Below are 24,549 nucleotides of genomic sequence, written 5' to 3' on the forward strand. Positions count from 1 at the left end.
CAAGTCGGTTAGGACATCTACTTTGTACATGACAAGTAATTTTTCCAAGAATTGTTTACAGACAGATTATTTCACTTATAATTCATTGTATCACAAATCCAGTGGGTCAGAAGTTTACATACACCAAGTTGACTGTGCCTTTAAACTCAGTGCCTCTTTGCTTGACATCATGGGAAAATCAAAAGAAATCAGCCAAGACCTCAGAAAAAAAAATTGTAGACCTCCACAAGTCTGGTTCATTATTGGGAGCAATTTCCAAACGCCTGAAGGTACTACATTCATCTGTACAAACAATAGTACGCAAGTATAAACACCATGGGACCACGCAGCCGTCATATCGCTCAGGAAGGAGACACGTTCTGTCTCCTAGCATCATGTTGTGGGGGGGCTTTGCAGCAGGAGGGACGGACTGGTGCACTTCACAAAATAGATGGCATCATGAGGATGGAAAATTATGTGGATATATTGAAGCAACATCTCAAGACATCAGTCAGGAAGTTAAAGCTTGGTTGCAAATGGGTCTTCCAAATTGACAATGACCCCAAGCAAACTTCCAAAGTTGTGGCAAAATGGCTTAAAAACAACAAAGTCAGGGCCTCCCGGGTGGCGCAGTGGTCTAGCGCACTGCATCGCTAGCTGTGCCACCAGAGACTCTGGGTTTGCGCCCAGACTGTTGTAGCCGGCCGCGACCGGGAGGTCCGTGGGGCGACGCACAATTGGCCTAGCCTCGTCCGGGTTAGGGAGGGTTTGGCCGGTAGGGATATCCTTGTCTCATCGCGCACCAGCGACTCCTGTGGCGGGCCGGGCGCTGTGCGCGCTAACCAAGGTCGCCAGGTGCACGGTGTTTCCTCCGACACATTAAATTAATGATGGACTGTTGTTGGCTTCTGGGTTGGATGTGCGCTGTGTTAAGAAGCAGTGCGGCTTGGTTGGGTTGTGTTTCGGAGGACGCATGGCTTTCGACCTTCGTCTCTCCCGAGCCCATACAGGAGTTGTAGCAACCACGAAAAAGGGGGTTAAAAAAATAAATAAATTAAAAACATTGGAGTGGCCATCACAAAGCCCTGACCTCAAACCTATAGAACATTTGTGGGCAGAACTGAAAACCCGTGTGCGAGCATGGAGGCCAACAAACCTGACTCAGTTACACCAGCTCTGTTAGGAAGAATGGGCCAAAATTCACCAAACTTACTGTGGGAAGCTTGTGGAAGGCTACCCGAAACATTTAATCCAAGTTACACTCAATTAGTATGTAAACTTCTGACCCACTGGGAATGTGATGAGAGAAAGAAATCACTCTCCACTATTATGCTGACATTTCACATTCTTAAAATAAAGTGGTGATCCTAAATGACCTAAGACAAGGAATTTTTACTAGGACTAAATGTCAGGAATTGCAAAAAACTGAGTTTAAATGTATTCGGCTAAGGTGTATGTAAACTTCAGACTTCAGCTGTGTGTATGTATATATACACAAGGGACCAACGCTTTATAAGTTGCGGCAGCGTAGCCTAGTGGTTAGAGCGTTGGGCTAGTAACCGGAAGGTTGCGAGTTCAAACCCCCGAGCTGACAAGGTACAAATCTGTCGTTCTGCCCCTGAACAGGCAGTTAACCCACTGTTCCCAGGCCGTCATTGAAAATAAGAATGTGTTCTTAAGTGACTTGCCTAGTTAAATAAAGGTAAAATTAAAATTTAAACATTTGAGTGTATAATAATATAATACCTCCAGGTCCTGGGCATCAGACTCCAGATCAGCTCGAAATGCAGAGTAGTACGCATCTGGTGAAGGGGAGGAGCACGGAACAACACAGCTCAAATGATTAGTGTGTGTGCAGCACAAAGCAACTCAAACTGTATTTTGAATGTAATCAATAGGTGAGGTTTGTGATTGTCGCATCATATGATTTACCAATGTGTGCAATTCAATGTTAACAGTAATAATCCGAGCCACGCACCGGTCAGTAAAACCCATACTGATCTACCACGGTCTGTGTGGATGCCTGGTTGTCTTTCCACTGTAGCAGCTCTAGGAGCTACAGGACTCCCAGACAGCCTAGGCTCTCCTCCACCCCCCCCCCCTCCTATTAGAGCTATCGTCCTGCAGGCTCTCTCCAAACCTAATCTAATACACCTGATTCTACTAATCAGCTGCTCACCAGGATTCAGCTGAATCAGGTTAGTTACAACAGGGTTGGTGCAAAAGCCTGCACACCCAGTAGCAGTTGTCCACCCTCGCCCCGGGTACGGCACCCTCGGGTATCTAAGCTGCAACGAGCAGCAGTTCCCTCTCTAACCTACTCACCTTCTACAACGATGGAGTCAGTGGTGGATGGGGCCAGGGAGACGGCGTCCTCATTGAAGCGCTTGAGCCCGGAGCGTAGGCTGTCCGGTTCGTCCATGTCCCCTGAGAGGGATCTGAAAGAGGAGCGTCACAGGTCTGGAGTGGCATAAATACTGAACATACTGAGAGAGACTGACGGACTTGTACAGACGACAGACTACTGTACACTCGCACTACAGACACAGCTGAAGACACAGAGAGACTACATTAACAATACGAGACCACGGGACACAGGGACGGACGGCTAGGGCCAGACGGACGGCTAGGGCCAGACGGACGGCTAGGGCCAGACGGACGGCTAGGGCCAGACGGACGGCTAAAGACAACAGCAGTCCAGGGGGTCATAGTCTACATGCTAAGAGAGATTACATTACAACCACCACAAATGACAACACAGCTTCAAGCCTCCCTCCTGCAGCCTGTCTACGACAGAGCTGGCTGTTTTCAGGTCCGTAGCTGCTGCATTGGATCTCTATTAATATCACAGAGAATTAGACAAAATCATTTAAGCTGACAGGCAAGAAAGTAGAAATAGTCACGATTTACACACACCACAACCACCAGAATCTGTTCACAAAGGTAAAATACAGACAGTAAAGGTGCATCAGAGACAGAGACGAAATAACAGCTTCTATCACCAACAGACTGTTGAACAGCTTCTATCACCATCAGACTGTTGAACAGCTTCTATCACCATCAGACTGTTGAACAGCTTCTATCACCATCAGACTGTTGAACAGCTTCTATCACCATCAGACTGTTGAACAGCTTCTATCACCATCAGACTGTTGAACAGCTTCTATCACCATCAGACTGTTGAACAGCTTCTATCACCATCAGACTGTTTAACAGCTTCTATCACCATCAGACTGTTAAACAGCTTCTATCACCATCAGACTGTTGAACAGCTTCTATCACCATCAGACTGTTGAACAGCTTCTATCACCAGACCATCAGACTGTTAACTTCTTGGATATAGGGGGCGCTCTTTTAATTTATGGATTAAAAAACGTGCCCGTTTTAAGCGCAATATTTTGTCACGAAAAGATGCTCGACTATGCATATAATTGACAGCTTTGGAAAGAAAACACTGACGTTTCCAAAACTGCAAAGATATTATCTGTGAGTGCCACAGAACTCATGCTACAGGCGAAACCAAGATGAAACTTCAAACAGGAAATGAGCAGAATTTTTGAGGCTCTGTTTTCCATTGTCTCCTTATATGGCTGTGAATGCGCCAGGACTGAGCCTGCCCTTTCTGTCGTTTCTCCAAGGTGTCTGCAGCATTGTGGCGTATTTGTAGGCATATCATTGGAAGATTGGCCATAAGAGACTACATTTACCAGGGGTCCGCCCGGTGTCCGTCTAAATTGGTGCGTAATCTACAAAGCTGCACGCAGTCATCCAGTGATTGAGAGGAGAGAGGAGGCTTCCACGAACGATATATCATGAAGAGATATGTGAAAAACACCTTGAGGATTGATTCTAAACAACATTTACCATGTTTCAGTCGATATTATGGAGTTAATTTGGAAAAAAGTTTGGCGTTTTGATGACTGAATTTTCGTTTTTTTTTTGGTAGCCAAACGTGACGCACCAAATGGAGCGATTTCTCCTAAACAAATAATCTTTCAGGAAAAACTGAGCATTTGCTATCTAACTGAGAGTCTCCTCATTGAAAACATCCGAAGTTCTTCAAAGGTAAATGATTTATTTGAATGCTTTTCTGGTTTTTGTGAAAATGTTGCCTGCTGATGCTAACGCTAAATGCTACGCTAGCTACGCTAGCTGTTACACAAATGCTTGTTTTGCTATGGTTGAGAAGCATATCTTGAAAATCTGAGATGACAGTGTTGTTAACAAAAGGCTAAGCTTGAGAGCTAGCATATTAATTTCATTTCATTTGCGATTTTCATGAATAGTTAACGTTGTGTTATGCTAATGAGCTGCAGGGATAATTACACTCCTGGATACAGGTTTTTTTCGTAGCTAAACGTGATGCACAAAACAGAGCGATTTGTCCTAAACAAATAATATTTTTGGAAAAACGGAGCATTTGCTATCTAACTGAGAGTCTCCTCATTGACAACATCCGAAGTTCTTCAAAAGGTAAATGATTTATTTGAATGCTTTTCTGGTTTTTGTGAAAATGTTGCCTGCTGATGCTAACGCTAAATGCTACGCTAGCTGTTACACAAATGCTTGTTTTGCTATGGTTGAGAAGCATATTTTGAAAATCTGAGATGACAGTGTTGTTAACAAAAGGCTAAGCTTGAGAGCTAGCATATTAATTTCATTTGCGATTTTCATGAATAGTTAACGTTGCGTTATGGTAATGAGCTTGAGGCTGTATTCACGATCCCGGATCCAGGATGGCTAGAATCAAGAGGTTAAACAGCTATTACCAGACCATCAGACTGTTGAACAGCTTCTATTACCAGACCATCAGACTGTTGAACAGCTTCTATCACCATCAGACTGTTGAACAGCTTCTATTACCATCAGACTGTTGAACAGCTTCTATTACCATCAGACTGTTGAACAGCTTCTATCACCATCAGACTGTTGAACAGCTTCTATCACCATCAGACTGTTGGACAGCTTCTATTACCAGACCATCAGACTGTTGAACAGCTTCTATTACCAGACCATCAGACTGTTGAACAGCTTCTATCACCATCAGACTGTTGAACAGCTTCTATTACCATCAGACTGTTGAACAGATTCTATCACCATCAGACTGTTGAACAGCTTCTATCACCATCAGACTGTTGGACAGCTTCTATTACCAGACCATCAGACTGTTGAACAGCTTCTATTACCAGACCATCAGACTGTTGAACAGCTTCTATCACCATCAGACTGTTTAACAGCCATCATTAGCCGTCTACAAGGTGACGTAGACTTACACAAGACACAAGCTATCACACCCCCATCATACATCCACCCACCCTCACACACTGCTGCTGTAGAGACATTGAAACTCTGGTCACTTCCCATTTCACACTGCGTATTTAAATACTGTATCCTCGACGTAGCTCATCATAATATCTCTACTAGTGTACATTGTATTTTAAATGACACTATTTATTTATTACACTGGATTCTTACCATGGCTTAGTCTAATATATTGACTGCAGTATATATTCCTAGCTGATTGTGTAAATTCTCCCGGTGTACAAACGCCGGCTTCCCTCTGGTCAGAGCAGACCGGGATCTAACTGCCACAGGGTAACAAGACGGGGTCGTCTGCCTGCTTGTCAGGGACCAGTGGTGTAAATCGATCCTGGTAAGAGAGACACTCTGTACCCCCGACATTGAACTGCTTCCTGTGTCACTGTGACCTTACTATCTGCCCTGTGAGTTCCCCCAATTCTTTGTTACCGTTGTGTTCAACCAAAATATAATAACAAAAAGGCATCAGAGATTATTTATAATCTGTCACAGATTATATGACGCACTCACATTTTTTGGAGTTTTGTTTTTTTAACAACTGTACTTTGCACAAAGTCCTGCGCACATACCACCAAAATGTGAAATGTCACACTAGGAAAAATGAGACACTTGATTTGTGCTATTTGGAAAATACCAAATGCGTTCTCTGCCACCAACACAACTCCTCTGGGGAAATCAGACCACAATGTTGTAGAAACCTACAATTACAACTACCTCAGGCCAACCTACTGTCGGCTGCTGGAGAGAGAGAAACCTACAGTTACAACTGCCTCAGGCCAACCTACTGTCGGCTGCTGGAGAGAGAGAAACCTACAGTTACAACTACCTCAGGCCAACCTACTGTCGGCTGCTGGAGAGAGAGAAACCTACAGTTACAACTGCCTCAGGCCAACCTACTGTGGGCTGCTGGAGAGAGAGAAACCTACAGTTACAACTACCTCAGGCCAACCTACTGTCGGCTGCTGGAGAGAGAGAAACCTACAGTTACAACTGCCTCAGGCCAACCTACTGTGGGCTGCTGGAGAGAGAGAAACCTACAGTTACAACTACCTCAGGCCAACCTACTGTGGGCTGCTAGAGAGAGAGAAACCTACAGTTACAACTACCTCAGGCCAACCTACTGTGGGCTGCTGGAGAGAGAGAAACCTACAGTTACAACTGCCTCAGGCCAACCTACTGTCGGCTGCTTACAGTTACAACTGCCTCAGGCCAACCTACTGTCGGCTGCTGGAGAGAGAGAAACCTACAGTTACAACTGCCTCAGGCCAACCTACTGTCGGCTGCTGGAGAGAGAGAAACCTACAGTTACAACTGCCTCAGGCCAACCTACTGTCGGCTGCTGGAGAGAGAGAAACCTACAGTTACAACTACCTCAGGCCAACCTACTGTGGGCTGCTAGAGAGGGAGAAACCCACAGTTAAACGGTCTAGATCTGGCACGACAACAGTATCACTCGTCTCCAGGGGTGTTTTGACTGTACTATGTGGTTGGTATTTGGTCTCCAGGGGTGTTTTGACTGTACTATGTAAGAGGTATTTGAGGACAGCAGCTCTGATCTGGATGAACTCACAGATGTCGTTTCAGACTAATGTAAACTTCTGTGTTGAGTCAGTTGTGCCACTAAAACCTGTAAAATCTCCCCTAACAATAAGCCTTGGGTATCAAAACAACTAAAATCACTACTTAATAGGAAGAAGGCAATTTATGCTGAGGGTGATGGACAGGCTTTAAGAGATGTACACCATGAGATCAGTTTATGCTGAGGGTAAGAGACAGACTTTAAGAGATGTACACCATGAGATCAGTTTATGCTGAGGGTAAGAGACAGACTTTAAGAGATGTACACCATGAGATCAGTTTATGCTGAGGGTAAGAGACAGACTTTAAGAGATGTACACCATGAGATCAGTTTATGCTGAGGGTGATAGACAGGCTTTAAGAGATGTACACCATGAGATCAGTTTATGCTGAGGGTAAGAGACAGACTTTAAGAGATCAAAAGACAGATACTGGTGGACAAGGAGGCATACAAGCAAAGGGTGGAGAGGAGCCTCTCCTCAGGAAACTCAAGGGTGGCCTGGCAAGGGATTAAATCTATGGCTAGTGCCCCCCACAAAGGCAGGGGAAAAACCAGTGCTGACCTTAGGCTGTCCTCAGGGATGTGTTTTGTCCCCACTCTACCACCAACACAGGCTCTCCTCTGGGATGTGTTTTGTCCCCACTTCACCACCAACACAGGCTCTCCTCAGGGATGTGTTTTGTCTCCACTCCACCACCAACACAGGCTCCCCTCAGGGATGCGTTTTGCACCCACAGGGATGTGTTTTGTCCCCACTCCACCACCAACACAGGCTCCCCACAGGAATGTGTTTTGTCCCCACAGGAATGTGTTTTGTCCCCACTCCAAGACCAACACAGGCTCCCTCAGGGATGTGTTTTGTCCCCACTCCACAGGGATGTGTTTTGTCCCCACTCCACAGGGATGTGTTTTGTCCCCACTCCACCACCAACACAGGCTCCCCACAGGAATGTGTTTTGTCCCCACTCCAAGACCAACACAGGCTCCCCTCAGGGATGTGTTTTGTCCCCACTCCACAGGGATGTGTTTTGTCCCCACTCCACCACCAACACAGGCTCCCCTCAGGAATGTGTTTTGTCCCCACAGGAATGTGTTTTGTCCCTACTCCACCACCAACACAGGCTCCCCTCAGGGATGTATTTTGTCCCCACTCCACAGGGATGTGTTTTGTCCCCACTCCACCACCAACACAGGCTCCCCTCAGGAATGTGTTTTGTCCCCACAGGAATGTGTTTTGTCCCCACTCCAAGACCAACACAGGCTCCCCTCAGGGATGTGTTTTGTCCCTACTCCACCACCAACACAGGCTCCCCACAGGAATGCGTTTTGTCCCCACTCCACCACCCACAGGAATGTGTTTTGACCCCACTCCTATACATCTTGTACACTAATAGTTGTACTAGTTCCCAGACACCTCGTTAAGTTCTCTGAAGACACCGCCTTTATCAGCATGTTGCATGATGACAAGGAACATCATGGCCCGGTCCTAGATGACTCTGTAGAGTGGTGTGACCAATCACACTTGGTCCTCAATACCAACAAGACCAAAGAGATGTACGCTTCCTGAAGCCTATGCCACCTCTGCAACATCTATCAGAGGTCAGAACAGAGATTGTAGAGGAAGACAAGTATCTGGGTGTCCTCTTGGACAATAAGCTTCAGTGGAGTAAATGTACAGACCTGATCTACATAAAGAGTCAACAGAGACTGACTTTTCTCAAAAAGCTGGGATCTTTTAATATAGACTGTACTATACTGACTCTGTTTTACAAATCTTTCATTGAGTGTATTTGAACTTTTTGTATTGTTTGTTGGTTTGGCAATGCCACTGTCAGCCAGAGAAATATGCTGAGAAGGATTATCACCACAGCAAGCAAGGTACTTGGAGTCAAACAGACAGGCCTGGATGAGATCTTTAAGGTCAGGGCCCTCCCCAAGGTACTTGGAGTCAAACAGACAGGCCTGGATGAGATCTTTAAGGTCAGGGCCCTCCCCAAGGTACTTGGAGTCAAACAGACAGGCCTGGATGAGATCTTTAAGGTCAGGGCCCTCCCCAAGGTACTTGGAGTCAAACAGACAGGCCTGGATGAGATCTTTAAGGTCAGGGCCCTCCCCAAGGTACTTGGAGTCAAACAGACAGGCCTGGATGAGATCTTTAAGGTCAGGGCCCTCCCCAAGGTAAGGACAGGCCTGGATGAGATCTTTAGGGGGCCCTCCCCTGGGAGTCAGACAGACAGGCCTGGATGAGATCTATAAGGTCAGGGCCCTCCCCAAGGTACTGGGAGTCAGACAGACAGGCCTAGATGAGATCTTTAAGGTCAGGGCCCTCCGCAAGGCTCACAAAACCATTTTAGACCCAAGCCACCCCCTGTACCCGGACTTTGAACTACTCCCCTCTGGGCGCAGGTATAGGGCACCCCTCAGCAGGAAAAACACAACTAGACAATCATTTGTGCCAGGTGCGATATCTCTCCTAAATAGCTCAGGCTAATGTTTCTATCCACCCAGTAAGGCCAGCAGGCTAATGTTCCTATCCACCCAGTAAGGCCAGCAGGATAATGTTCCTATCCACCCAGTAAGGCCAGCAGGATAATGTTCCTATCCACCCAGTAAGGCCAGCAGGATAATGTTCCTATCCACCCAGTAAGGCCAGCAGGATAATGTTCCTATCCACCCAGTAAGGCCAGCAGGCTCGTCTCGTTTTATTGCTATGTAACTGTTATGAAAGTTGTATTGTCAATTTATTTTGTATTTAAAACGGCAGTTTAAAACATGTACATGACACCGCAACAAAATGTCCCCATAGGAACAAAGTCAGTAGAGTAAGTATTTACATTCCATTTGATTACTGCTACAGTGCTATTGGGTTCTTAAATCGGAGTCGTCCCACCCTTCTTGATTTCTTGACATCTACATATATATATATTTTTTTTCCTTACATATTGTTTCAAATTTTACTGCATTGTTAGGAGCTAGTAACATAAGCATTTTGCTTCACCTACTATAACACCTGCTAAACTGTGAACACGACCAATAAACTTTAAAGTTGATCAAATAAATGTTTCAGGAGGTAAAAAAATAAAAAATAAAGTGTCAAAAATGTGGCTTTTCCTACTACTAATTTAAACTGCATACTGTGTACTATTTAGGAAGTACTGTTAAGTAAAAACGAACGCAGTAAGCAACACAACAGCACACTAGGCTCCTCCTACTGAGAATGTGTCATCTATTGTGCAGCTGCATTGATTGCAGTCATTCCATCATTTTCGGATTATCGGCTGTTGTCAGACACACATGGGTCTCGAAATATGAGACGCTTCCATCAATAGTGTGCAGCAAATTCTACTAGATGAAAAGACTAAATAACTATGAGATCCTGTCATTTAAAGCACACTACATTTTTTTTAAAATTTCATTTGATATAAAAACACTTTTGTCTACCCAAAACGCCTACAAGTATAGGTATTCAGACACAACCAAATACAAAGACGCAGCTCCTCTATTTGACATTAATTAAGGTGATCTAGAACAGTATGTAAGGAGCCTATAACTACTACAGCTGACATAGAACAGTATGTAAGGAGCCTATAACTACTACAGCTGACATAGAACAGTATGTATAGAGCCTATAACTACTACAGCTGACATAGAACAGTATGTATAGAGCCTATAACTACTACAGCTGACATAGAACAGTATGTATAGAGCCTATAACTACTACAGCTGACATAGAACAGTATGTATAGAGCCTATAACTACTACAGCTGACATAGAACAGTATGTATAGAGCCTATAACTACTACAGCTGACATAGAACAGTATGTATAGAGCCTATAACTATAGAGTAGAGTTGGGACAACAAACCTAAAACTTTTATGCAGAATCTTTGGTTCTATGAACCATACACTTATTGACCAGCAGCATAGTTTGTGTTGCCTATTGATTAATTGGCCAGGTGGTGAGTTGTTCTTGCTACTAACCCGGTTTGGCTGTTGTGGCTGTGGTTGAGGCTGGCTGCAGCAGTATGGCTGGAGGAAGAGCTGTTGAAGGCGGCTGAGGCAGGCTGAGCACTGGGTCCCCGCGGGGTGAGGGTCATGCCTGGGATGCGCGGAGAACCGGAGGGGCAATCAAGGGCCGTAGAAGACTGGTCCCGATCCCTCAGGGCTGGGGAGACATGAGATGGTTAGAGCACTGCTGGACCCCCAGTAATGCTGCAGTCAGGCTCTACACTGAACCCTGCAGGAAGTGACAGGTGAGGTTGTCTCTGTGCATCAGCACCCAGACAGACCCCACGAGGGCCCCCTGGACATTGCAGCCCAGACATGGCCCCCTGGACATTGCAGCCCAGACAGACCCCACGAGGGCCCCCTGGACATTGCAGCCCAGACAGACCCCACGAGGGTCCCCTGGACATTGCAGCCCAGACAGACCCCACGAGGGTCCCCTGGACATTGCAGCCCAGACAGACCCCACGAGGGTCCCCTGGACATTGCAGCCCAGACAGACCCCACGAGGGCCCCCTGGACATTGCAGCCCAGACAGACCCCACGAGGGCCCCCTGGACATTGCAGCCCAGACAGACCCCACGAGGGCCCCCTGGACATTGCAGCCCAGACAGACCCCACGAGGGTCCCCTGGACATTGCAGCCCAGACAGACCCCACGAGGGTCCCCTGGACATTGCAGCCCAGACAGACCCCACGAGGGTCCCCTGGACATTGCAGCCCAGACAGACCCCACGAGGGTCCCCTGGACATTGCAGGGAGGTCTGGCCCTGTCAACCCCTTTATTAACTGCTACAGTAGTTTCATAGTGTCTGTCTGATCGAAGAACGGGAGGTGATACTGCTTCAGAAGGGATGATGCTGTAGTCACGGAGACAACACACAGGGATATATATATAGCACCGGACTCCTGATCTAATACTCTGGAGACCTCAGACTGGGGCGAAGGTTCACCTTCCAACAGGACAACGACCATAAGCACACACACAAGATAAACTCAGAAGTGGCTTCGGGACAAGACTCTGAATGTCCTTGAGTGGGCCCAGCCAGAGCCTGGACTTGAACCCGATCTAACATCTCTGCAGAGACCTGAAAATAGCTGTGCAGCGACGCTCCCCATCCAACCTGACAGAGCTTGAGAGGATCAGGAGAGAAGAATGGGAGAAACTCCCCAAATACAGGTGTGCTAAGCTTGTAGAGTCATACTCAAGAAGACTGGAGGCTGTAATCGTTGACAAAAGCTCTTCAACAAAAGTACTGAATAAAGGGTCTGAATACTTATGTAAAATGTGATATTTTAGTTTCTTTATTTGTAATAAATGTGCTTTGTCATAATGTGTGTGTAACATTTAATCCATTTTTAGAATAAGGCTGTAACGTTTACAAAATGTGGAAAAATCACCTCCCTGGAGTCTGTCGGCTCGCTCGAACACACGTCAGAGGTTTTAATAAAAGGCTAGCGCTGGCATTCGAGAATACACCAGAAACTTCAAACTGAACAGAGATTTTTAAAAAGGGCCAATATGAGAATCTTTGCATCAATGTTAACTTTATAAAACCAGGTGAGTTTCTTAAATTTTGTATATATTTTTTTTAAACATAAATTCACAATGTTTCATGTCTCCAAAACCAAAACAAAAAATATTTGTGATGTTTGGGGAAAGATTGTATAAGGTCAAAAGAGCCAAGAGCTCCCACTTGTAGTATCTCAAATGACTTGAAGCCTTAAGTGGAAAGCTGTCCATTCCCCCCTGCCCGGCTGCAACGACTGAGTTCCGGGCGTGGATTCTCAATCCTAGTAACCCGTGGTGATATCAAAATATTAGCGACTTTAACTGCGCAACGTTCTATTTTCTACCGAGATTGCAAAACAACAACAACTGAGAAATTATCTTTTTACCGTCAGTTTGTTTTAAACCATGAGTCAAGTGGTCTGTATTGTCCAATCACAGAACATACAAGTCATGTGATCATGTGCCATCACGTGTTCGCCATCAGATCACATGACTTGTCTTTCCTTCTACTTCCTTGTCCATCTCCTCTCCTCCCATCTCTCTTGCCTTCTCGTTGTCACCCCTCTCTATCCCCCATGTTCCTTCCCTCTCCTACCTTGCATCCATAGGCCAAAACAGGGCTGACCAATCACAGGGCAGCATGGTGGAGGTAAACAAACAGAGGCTATATAACTGTCTCCAACCCATCTCCAGGACCGGTCTATTTCTGGTTGGGATGGAGACAGCCTCCACACTGCCCTGTTATTAGTCAGTTGAGCCAATCGGTTTGTTGCATATGGATGCCAAGCCGAGGAGGAGTGAGAATGGGAAGACGAGGAGGGAAGTAGAGATGGAAAAGTACGGGGGAGGAGGAGAGTATTGGGGGGGGAATATGGGAGAGGGAATGGGGAGAGGAGAATTGGGACAAGAGGAGAGGGGAGAGAGGGAATGGAGAGAGGGGAGGAGATAACTGCGACAGGAGGGGAGGAATGGGGAGAGGAGAGGGGGAATGGGGAGAGGAGAGATCTCTATCAATGACGGGAGATCTTGTTCATGTGATCATTCCAATGTTGTAGCTTTGAAGGGCGAAAAGTTAGCATGTGTGTGTGTGTTCTTGTTCTAACCTTGTGGGGACCTGAAATCCCCAAAAGACCCCACAAGGAAAGTAAAACAAGTCAAATTCTCCCTCGTGGGGACATTTCCCACATCCCCAGGAGGATAAGGCTATTTTAAGCTTAGGGGTTTAGTTACAAGTAGGGTAATAGTTAAGGTTAGGGGTTTTTAGGTCCCCACGAGGATAACAAAAAAAAAGTGTGTGTGTGTGTGTGTGTGTGTATTTTTTCCACTCACCGAGGTTCGGCGACGCTGTTGTGGAGGTCCTATGCAGAGAATCCTTCTATCAGGAGAAAAACACAAGTTTCAAGCGGAGAATTATATACAGTGCCTTCAGAGTGTATTCACACCCCTAGACTTTATCTGAATGTTTATGGTTACAGACTGAATTTTAAATGGACTAAATTGAGATTTGGCACTAGCCTACACACCATAACCTAAAATATCAGTGGAATTATTTTTTTACAAATTTTAACAAAATTAATTAAAAATTTAAAAATTAAAAATTATGTCTTGAGTCAATAAGTATTAAACCCCATTGTTGTGGCCTAAATAAATTCAGGAGTAAAAATGTGCTTTTGTTATAAGTTACAATTGTTTTATTTAACCTTTATTTAACTAGGCAAGTCAGTTAAGAACAAATTCTTAATTACAATGACGGCCTCCTGTGGGGACGGGGGCTCGGATCTAAAAAAAAAAATAGTGTAATGTGTAATAGTTATAGTGTTATGTATGTAATGTTATAGTGTAATAGTGTAATGTGGACTCTCTCTCAATAAGTGTTTAACACGATTTTTGAATGACTACATAATCTCTGTAACACAGATAATTGTAAGGTCCCTCAGTCTAGCAGTGAATTTCAAACAGATTCAACCACAAAGACCAGTGAGGTTTTCCAATGCCTCACAAAGAAGGGCACTTATTGGTAGATGGGTAAACATATTTTAAAAAGGAGACATTGAATACCCCTTTGAGCATGGTGAAGTTATTATTACACTTTGGATCGTGTATCAAAACACCCAGCCACTACGAAGATACAAGCGTCCTTCCTAACTCAGTTGCCGGAGAAGAAGGAAACCACTCAGCAATTTCACCATGAGGCCAATGGTGACTTTAACAGCTATAGAGTTTAACGGCTGTGATAGGAGAAAACTGAGGATGGAACAACATTGTAGTTACTCCACAATACTAACCTAATTGACAAAGTGAAAAGAAGGAAGAATACAAATATTCCGTAACATGCATCCTGTTTGCAATAAGGCACTAAAGTAATCCTGCAAAAAAAATCATAAAAATAATTAACTATTTTTCCTGAATACAGTGTTATGTTTGGGGCAAATCCAATTCAACACATTACGGAGTACCACTCTCCATATTTTCAAGTATCATGTCATGGGTATGCTTGTAATAGTTAAGGACTGGGGAGTTTTTCAGGATGAAAAATAAACTGAATGGAGCTAAGCACAGGCAAAAATCCTAGAGGAAAACCTGGCTCATTCTGCTTTCCATCAGACACTGGGCGATGAAGTCACCTTTCAGCAGGACAATAACCTAAACACGAGGCCAAATCTACACTGGAGTTGCTTACCAAGAACACAGTGAATGTTCCTGAGTGGACAAATTACAGTTTTTCCTTAAACTTGATAGAAAATATATGGCAAGACCTGAAAATGGTTCTCTAGCAATGTTCAACAACCAATTTGACAGAGCTTGAAGAATTTTGAAAGGAATAAACGGACCAAATGTTTCCCAATTCAGGTGAAGGAAAGCTCTTAGACTTACCCAGAAAGGTGACCAACATGCCAAAAGGTGACTAACATGTATTGACTCAGGGGGTTGAACATTTATCTAAGCAAGATAGTGTATTGTTTTCTACATATTTTTTTTATTATTATATATTTTTTTAATACAAAATATTAGAATTTTTCTTCCACTGACAAAAAAAAAAGACAAATCAACATTTGCATCCCACTTTGTAACAACAAAACGTGGAAAAAGCCAAATGGTGTAAACTTGCTGTAACGAAGCAAAGACATGGACAACGTTAAATTGGAGGGAGAGAACCACTTGAGACGCTTCGCATTGGCAAAACGAAGGACATTACCTTGCTCGTAAGTGCAAGACATTTGGGATCTAAATGAGAAGGTGTGAATAACTAAAAAAGTATTTAGGAGTGCTGACCATTGGACACATACCTTGTTCTTGCTGCTGTTACACTCAGCTAGTAGCGTCCGACAACTCTTGTGAACGTTCACTGCACAGTCTGCAAAACAGAGAGAGGAGAAATGAGTCTAATTTTTCAATGGGTCAACTTTATTTTCAGTTACAAAACAAATCTAAAAATACATTTTAACAGCATTGGAGTTTTTTATTTATTTCAGCGTTATTTAACCAGGTAGACAAGTTGAGAACAAGTTTTCATTTACAACTGAGACCTGGCCAAGATAAAGCAAAGCAGCTCCGACACAGAGTTACACATGGAGTAAAACAAACATACAGTCAATAATACAGTATAAACAAGTCTATATACGATGTGAGCAAATGAGGTGAGATAAGGGAGGTAAAGGCAAAAAAAAGGCCATGGTGGCAAAGTAAATACAATATAGCAAGTAGAACACTGGAATGGTAGATTTGCAGTGGAAGAATGTGCAAAGTAGAGATAGAAATAATGGGGTGCAAAGGAGCTAAATAAATAAATACAGTAGGGGGAGAGGTAGTTTGGGCTAAATTATAGATGGACTATGTACAGGTGCAGTAATCTGTGAGCTGGTGCTTAAAGCTAGTGAGGGAGATAAGTGTTTCCACTTTCAGAGATTTTTGTAGTTCGTTCCAGTCATTGGCAGCAGAGAACTGGAAGGAGAGGCGGCCAACGGAAGAATTGGTTTTGGGGGTGACCAGAGAGATATCCCTGCTGGAGCGTGTGCTACAGGTGGGTACTGCTATGGTGACAAGCGAGCTGAGATAAGGGGGGGCTTTACCTAGCAGGGTCTTGTAGATGACCTGGAGCCAGTGGGTTTGGCGACGAGTATGAAGCGAGGGCCAACCAACGAGAGCGTACAGGTCGCAGTGGTGGGTAGTATATGGGGCTTTGGTGACAAAACGGATGGCACTGTGATAGACTGCATCCAATTTATTGAGTAGGGTATTGGAGGCTACTTTGTAAATGACATCACCAAAGTCGAGGATTGGTAGGATGGTCAGTTTTACAAGGGTATGTTTGGCAGCATGAGTGAAGGATGCTTTGTTGCGAAATAGGAAGTAAATTCTAGATTTAACTTTGAATTGGAGAAGTTTGATGTGAGTCTGGAAGGAGAGTTTACAGTCTAACCAGACACCTAGGTATTTCTAGTTGTCCACATAACATTGAGTACATTACAAAACATGCTAATTAATATCCTATTTTCCCCAAACTTAGATATGTTTGCACATTTATTAAAACAAAAAAAATAGAAATACCTTATTTGCATAAGTATTCAGACCCTTTGCTATGAGACTCGAAGAGGGGAAAAGTTGGGTTGGTTTTATGACTTAACAACCAGTCGTAAATGGTTTCTAGCTCTCAGTATCCAAGATTGGAATGTGAGTGGTATAGAGAGATTCTTGCCCAAAGAACTTCAACATCGAAAAGTGGATAATGAAACAATACTCCTAACACATAAAGAATGTGGGAAATGGTCGGTGGGGATCCAAACAATGATTATGTTGTATCATTTGTGATACCATTAAAGACGTTATATACGGAAACATAGTAACTTTAAGAGCTTTCACAATGTATATGTCAGAGTTACATCTAAATGTTGTAAAACGTATATGATTAAATATGAAACTGTCAGAAGATAAAATGTGATTTTTGCCTTGTAAATGAGAATTATTTTTCATGTAAAGTTTTACCCAGTCAGTAACCATGCTGACGTGAACACAGACATTATGCCAAAAGGATGGAACACCCCTTTTTCCAGTGTGTTCATAAAAGGACTCCTAATGAAATGTACATTAGACCAGTACATGGACGGTAAGCCGGACATCACAAATGGTTTAAAACTACTAGACCAGAAAGCGTGGAGCTGTGACTACACGTGTAAAATAGTTCCTCTACCATACCAGAAAATAGTAAGACCCTCTAACTCAACAGAGAAGACTAGACATGCACCGCCTGCAGCTCTGCATGTAACGTAGTCTAGGACACTCAACCGAAGACGAGAAAATAACAAACCCGAACATTTCTCTATCAAACGACCATTGGAACGTCTGATGTATCAATTCTAAAACAAACACTTCCAGAACAAAGGAAACCTACAACAACGACTAAGGAGATGGTGACCTCCGGTGGACAACCAGAAACTTACACAACCAGAGACTTTCTGTCTAACTATTCGTCACAGACTGATCGGGCGATTTCAACAGAGAGAGATGACAGACATACAAGCGTAAATATGTACATTGCAATTCTAAATCCGAATGAGTGGTTGTTAGGGTGCGAAATATCCACATAAACGATGAGTGTATTATTCAACTGTATGTACGATGGTTGAATTCCTTTGTCTCTCCTTCTCCCGCTCTCTTCCCCACCACTTTTCATTGTGTAACCAGCCGTCAAATCGGGTTAGTTCACTTCTCATTGCATTATGTAGTAACCAATGTATAATCTATCCTGTGTGTGTGTGTTGGTTTATGTAATTCTGTGTGATTATTTAGTTCGTAAATAAATAATTAAGCCAATTTGTGTATCGCTAAGTCATCATGTAGACTAGTGTTGGTGCAGATTTAACAGATTATACGACATTCAGAATGAGACTGATATGAGGTAATAGTAATGAATGGAGGCCTAAGATGATATATTCTGATATCTGTGAGTTAATTCAGGAAACGATAACTCATTAAATAAACCTTTTCCGTGGTGCCCCAAGATTGCTAATGAGTTAATTGTTACATGATTCATTTAATCTTCGTTTTAAACAGTTAATTGATTTGATGATCGCATTCATGAGTCACGTCACGACAGGCATTTATGGTAGAGTGGCCAGACAGAATCCACTCTTCAGTAAAAGGCACCTGAAAGCCCGCTTGGAGCTTGCCAAAATGCACCTAAAGGACTCTCAGACCATGAGAAACAAGATTCTCTGGTCTGATGAAACCAAGGTTGAACTCTTTTGCATGAATGCCAAGCATCATGTCTGGAGGAAAACTGGCACCATCCTTACAGTGAAGTATGGTGGTGGCAGCATCATGCTGTGGGGATGTTTTTCAGCGGCAGGGACTGGGAGACTAGTCAGGATCGAGGGAAAGATGATCAGAGCAAAGTACAAAGATGGGGTATATGGGGTATTTATTGTGTGTAGATTGATGAGGAAAAATGTGTTTTTAATGAAATTGCGAATAAGTAACTTAAAATGTGGAAACAGGATAGGGCAGTCTACGGCGCTGGGTGGGATAGGCTGAGTAGTGGAGGGGTGGGATAGGCTGAGAGTAGCAGAGGGGTGGGATAGGCTGAGAGTAGCAGAAGGGTGGGATAGGCTGAGAGTAGCAGAGGGGTGGGATAGGCTGAGAGTAGCAGAGGGGTGGGATAGGCTGAGAGTAGCAGAGGGGTGGGATAGGCTGAGAGTAGCAGAGGGTGGGATAGGCTGAGAGTAGCAGAGGGGTGGGATAGGCTGAGAGTAGCAGAGGGTGGGATAGGCTGAGAGTAGCAGAGGGGTGGATAGGCTGAGAGTAGCAGAGGGGTGGGATAGGCTGAGAGTAGCAGAGGGGTGGGATAGGCTGAGAGTAGCAGAGGGGTGGGATAGGCTGAGAGTAGCAGAAGGGTGGGATAGGCTGAGAGTAGCAGAGGGGTGGGATAGGCTGAGAGTAGCAGAGGGGTGGGATTAAAAGCTCACGATCTGCAATAGTCAGGACCCAAAATACCATATATCAAATCATGTATAACAGATATGTCTGAGTACCATTTAATGTGTATATCAAATTGTATTTCTGCCATGTAATACTGAGTTTAAAAAATAAAATAAAAAATAAAGTTTAACTACACCTCCAAATGGAAAAAAGGAAGCAGGTCCTCTGTAATGTCAGCTGTGGTGGGGATACATGTGTGATGTCAGCTGTGGTGGGGATACATGTGTGATGTCAGCTGTGGTGGGGATACATGTGTGATGTCAGCTGTGGTGGGGATACATGTGTGATGTCAGCTGTGGAGGGGAAACATGTGTGATGTCAGCTGTGGTGGGGATACATGTGTGATGTCAGCTGTGGTGGGGATACATGTGTGATGTCAGCTGTGGTGGGGATACTGTGGTCAGGTGGTGGGGATACATGTGTGATGTCAGCTGTGGTGGGGATACATGTGTGATGTCAGCTGTGGTGGGATGGGATGCTGTGTGATGTCAGCTGGGTACATGTGTGATGTCAGCTGTGGTGGGGATACATGTGTGATGTCAGCTGTGGTGGGGATACATGTGTGATGTCAGCTGTGGTGGGGATACATGTGTGATGTCAGCTGTGGTGGGGATACATGTGTGATGTCAGCTGTGGTGGGGATACATGTGTGATGTCAGCTGTGGTGGGGTGATGTCAGCTGTGGTGGGGATGTGTGATGTCAGCTGTGGTGGGGATACATGTGTGATGTCAGCTGTGGTGGGGATACATGTGTGATGTCAGCTGTGGTGGGGATACATGTGTGATGTCAGCTGTGGTGGGGATACATGTGTGATGTCAGCTGTGGTGGGGATACATGTGTGATGTCAGCTGTGGATACATGTGTGATGTCAGCTGTGGTGGGGATACATGTGTGATGTCAGCTGTGGTGGGGATACATGTGTGATGTCAGCTGTGGTGGGGATACATGTGTGATGTCAGCTGTGGTGGGGATACATGTGTGATGTCAGCTGTGGTGGGGATACATGTGTGATGTCATGTGGTGGGGATACATGTGTGATGTCAGCTGTGGTGGGGATACATGTGTGATGTCAGCTGTGGTGGGGATACATGTGTGATGTCAGCTGTGGTGGGGATACATGGTGATGTCAGCTGTGGTGGGGATACATGTGTGATGTCAGCTGTGGTGGGGATACATGTGTGATGTCAGCTGTGGTGGGGATACATGTGTGATGTCAGCTGTGGTGGGGATACATGTGTGATGTCAGCTGTGGTGGGGATACATGTGTGATGTCAGCTGTGGTGGGGATACATGTGTGATGTCAGCTGTGGTGGGGATACATGTGTGATGTCAGCTGTGGTGGGGATACATGTGTGATGTCAGCTGTGGTGGGGATACATGTGTGATGTCAGCTGTGGTGGGGATACATGTGTGATGTCAGCTGTGGTGGGGATACATGTGTGATGTCAGCTGTGGGGATACATGTGTGATGTCAGCTGTGGTGGGGATACATGTGTGATGTCAGCTGTGGTGGGGATACATGTGTGATGTCAGCAGCATGTGATGTCAGGTGGGGAGCTGTGGTGGGGATACATGTGTGATGTCAGCTGTGGTGGGGATACATGTGTGATGTCAGCTGTGGTGGGGATACATGTGTGATGTCAGCTGTGGTGGGGATACATGTGTGATGTCAGCTGTGGTGGGGATACATGTGTGATGTCAGCTGTGGTGGGGATACATGTGTGATGTCAGCTGTGGTGGGGATACATGTGTGATGTCAGCTGTGGTGGGGATACATGTGTGATGTCAGCTGTGGTGGGGATACATGTGTGATGTCAGCTGTGGTGGGGATACATGTGTGATGTCAGCTGTGGTGGGGATACATGTGTGATGTCAGCTGTGTGGTGTGATGTGTGTGATGTCAGCTGTGGTGGGGATACATGTGTGATGTCAGCTGTGGTGGGGATACATGTGTGATGTCAGCTGTGGTGGGGATACATGTGTGATGTCAGCTGTGGTGGGGATACATGTGTGATGTCAGCTGTGGTGGGGATACATGTGTGATGTCAGCTGTGGTGGGGATACATGTGTGATGTCAGCTGTGGTGGGGATACATGTGTGATGTCAGCTGTGGTGGGGATACATGTGTGATGTCAGCTGTGGTGGGGATACATGTGTGATGTCAGCTGTGGTGGGGATACATGTGTGATGTCAGCTGTGGTGGGGATACATGTGTGATGTCAGCTGTGGTGGGGATACATGTGTGATGTCAGCTGTGGTGGGGATACATGTGTGATGTCATGCTGTGGTGGGGATACATGTGTGATGTCAGCTGTGGTGGGGATACATGTGTGATGTCAGCTGTGGAGGGATACATGTGTGATGTCAGCTGTGGTGGGGATACATGTGTGATGTCAGCTGTGGTGGGGATACATGTGTGATGTCAGCTGTGGAGGGATACATGTGTGATGTCAGCTGTGGAGGGATACATGTGTGATGTCAGCTGTGGTGGGGATACATGTGTGATGTCAGCTGTGGTGGGGATACATGTGTGATGTCAGCTGTGGTGGGGATACATGTGTGATGTCAGCTGTGGAGGGGATACATGTGTGATGTCAGCTGTGGTGGGTGATGTCAGCTGTGGTGATGATGTCAGCTGTGGTGGGGATACATGTGTGATGTCAGCTGTGGAGGGGATACATGTGTGATGTCAGCTGTGGTGGGATACATGTGATGATGTCATGCTGATGGTGGGGGATACATGTGTGATGTCAGCTGTGGTGGGGATACATGTGTGATGTCAGCTGTGGTGGGGATACATGTGTGATGTCAGCTGTGGTGGGGATACATGTGTGATGTCAGCTGTGGTGGGGATACATGTGTGATGTCAGCTGTGGTGGGGATACATGTGTGATGTCAGCTGTGGTGGATACATGTGTGATGTCAGCTGTGGTGGGGATACATGTGTGATGTCAGCTGTGGTGGGGATACATGTGTGATGTCAGCTGTGGTGGGGATACATGTGATGTCAGCTGTGGGGATACATGTGTGATGTCAGCTGTGGAGGGATACATGTGTGATGTCAGCTGTGGTGGGGATACATGTGTGATGTCAGCTGTGGTGGGGATACATGTGTGATGTCAGCTGTGGTGGGGATACATGTGTGATGTCAGCTGTGGTGGGGATACATGTGTGATGTCAGCTGTGGTGGGGATACATGTGTGATGTCAGCTGTGGTGGGGATACATGTGTGATGTCAGCTGTGGTGGGGATACATGTGTGATGTCAGCTGTGGTGGGGATACATGTGTGATGTCAGCTGTGGTGGGGATACATGTGTGATGTCAGCTGTGGTGGGGATACATGTGTGATGTCAGCTGTGGTGGGGATACATGTGTGATGTCAGCTGTGGTGGGGATACATGTGTGATGTCAGCTGTGGTGGGGATACATGTGTGATGTCAGCTGTGGTGGGGATACATGTGTGATGTCAGCTGTGGTGGGGATACATGTGTGATGTCAGCTGTGGTGGGGATACATGTGTGATGTCAGCTGTGGTGGGGATACATGTGTGATGTCAGCTGTGGTGGGGATACATGTGTGATGTCAGCTGTGGTGGGGATACATGTGTGATGTCAGCTGTGGTGGGGATACATGTGTGATGTCAGCTGTGGTGGGGATACATGTGTGATGTCAGCTGTGGTGGGGATACATGTGTGATGTCAGTGGTGGGGATACATGTGTCAGCTGTGGTGGGGATACATGTGTGATGTCAGCTGTGGTGGGGATACATGTGTGATGTCAGCTGTGGTGGGGATACATGTGTGATGTCAGCTGTGGTGGGGATACATGTGTGATGTCAGCTGTGGTGGGGATACATGTGTGATGTCAGCTGTGGCTGGGGGGATACATGTGTGATGTCAGCTGTGGTGGGGATACATGTGTGATGTCAGCTGTGGTGGGGATACATGTGTGATGTCAGCTGTGGTGGGGATACATGTGTGATGTCAGCTGTGGTGGGGATACATGTGTGATGTCAGCTGTGGTGGGGATACATGTGTGATGTCAGCTGTGGTGGGGATACATGTGTGATGTCAGCTGTGGTGGGGATACATGTGTGATGTCAGCTGTGGTGGGGATACATGTGTGATGTCAGCTGTGGTGGGGATACATGTGTGATGTCAGCTGTGGTGGGGATACATGTGTGATGTCAGCTGTGGTGGGGATACATGTGTGATGTCAGCTGTGGTGCTGTGTGATGTCAGCTGTGGTGGGGATACATGTGTGATGTCAGCTGTGGTGGGGATACATGTGTGATGTCAGCTGTGGTGGGGATACATGTGTGATGTCAGCTGTGGTGGGGATACATGTGTGATGATGTGGTGGGGAGCATGTGTGATGGTGTGGTGGGGATACATGTGTGATGTCAGCTGTGGTGGGGATACATGTGTGATGTCAGCTGTGGTGGGGATACATGTGTGATGTCAGCTGTGGTGGGGATACATGTGTGATGTCAGCTGTGGATACATGTGTGATGTCAGCTGTGGTGGGGATACATGTGTGATGTCAGCTGTGGTGGGGATACATGTGTGATGTCAGCTGTGGTGGGGATACATGTGTGATGTCAGCTGTGGTGGGGATACATGTGTGATGTCAGCTGTGGTGGGGATACATGTGTGATGTCAGTGGTGGGGATACATGTGTGATGTCAGCTGGGATACATGTGTGATGTCAGCTGTGGGGATACATGGGGATACATGTGTGATGTCAGCTGTGGTGGGGATACATGTGTGATGTCAGCTGTGGTGGGGATACATGTGTGATGTCAGCTGTGGTGGGGATACATGTGTGATGTCAGCTGTGGTGGGGATACATGTGTGATGTCAGCTGTGGTGGGGATACATGTGTGATGTCAGCTGTGGTGGGGATACATGTGTGATGTCAGCTGTGGTGGGGTGTGATGTCAGCTGTGGATGTGTGTCAGCTGTGGTGGGGATACAGCTGTGGTGTCAGCTGGATACATGTGTGATGTCAGCTGTGGTGGGGATACATGTGTGATGTCAGCTGTGGTGGGGATACATGTGTGATGTCAGCTGTGGTGGGGTGGTGGGGATACATGTGTGATGTCAGCTGTGGTGGGGATACATGTGTGATGTCAGCTGTGGAGTGGGATACATGTGTGATGTCATGTGGTGGGGATACA

The 24,549-nt window shown here is 45.7% G+C and overlaps 1 protein-coding gene across 2 annotated transcripts in view; it reads right to left on the bottom strand.

The window, feature by feature from the left end:
* The window catches only part of LOC112251656 (rho guanine nucleotide exchange factor 18), a 113,519-nt gene that overhangs the window by 50,092 nt on the left and 38,878 nt on the right, over window positions 1-24,549 (bottom strand). For both annotated transcript variants that reach the window (XM_042322549.1, XM_042322548.1), the window contains exons 10-14: window positions 15,681-15,748; window positions 13,723-13,768; window positions 10,858-11,041; window positions 2,305-2,417; window positions 1,726-1,781 (exon numbers count right to left, since the gene is read on the bottom strand). In XM_042322549.1, coding sequence (XP_042178483.1) covers window positions 1,726-1,781; window positions 2,305-2,417; window positions 10,858-11,041; window positions 13,723-13,768; window positions 15,681-15,748 — 467 coding nt within the window. The remainder of the gene's footprint in view (window positions 1-1,725; window positions 1,782-2,304; window positions 2,418-10,857; window positions 11,042-13,722; window positions 13,769-15,680; window positions 15,749-24,549) is intronic.

The sequence above is a fragment of the Oncorhynchus tshawytscha genome, linkage group LG05 (assembly GCF_018296145.1).
Source record: "Oncorhynchus tshawytscha isolate Ot180627B linkage group LG05, Otsh_v2.0, whole genome shotgun sequence".
Classification (NCBI taxonomy): Eukaryota; Metazoa; Chordata; class Actinopteri; order Salmoniformes; family Salmonidae; genus Oncorhynchus; species Oncorhynchus tshawytscha.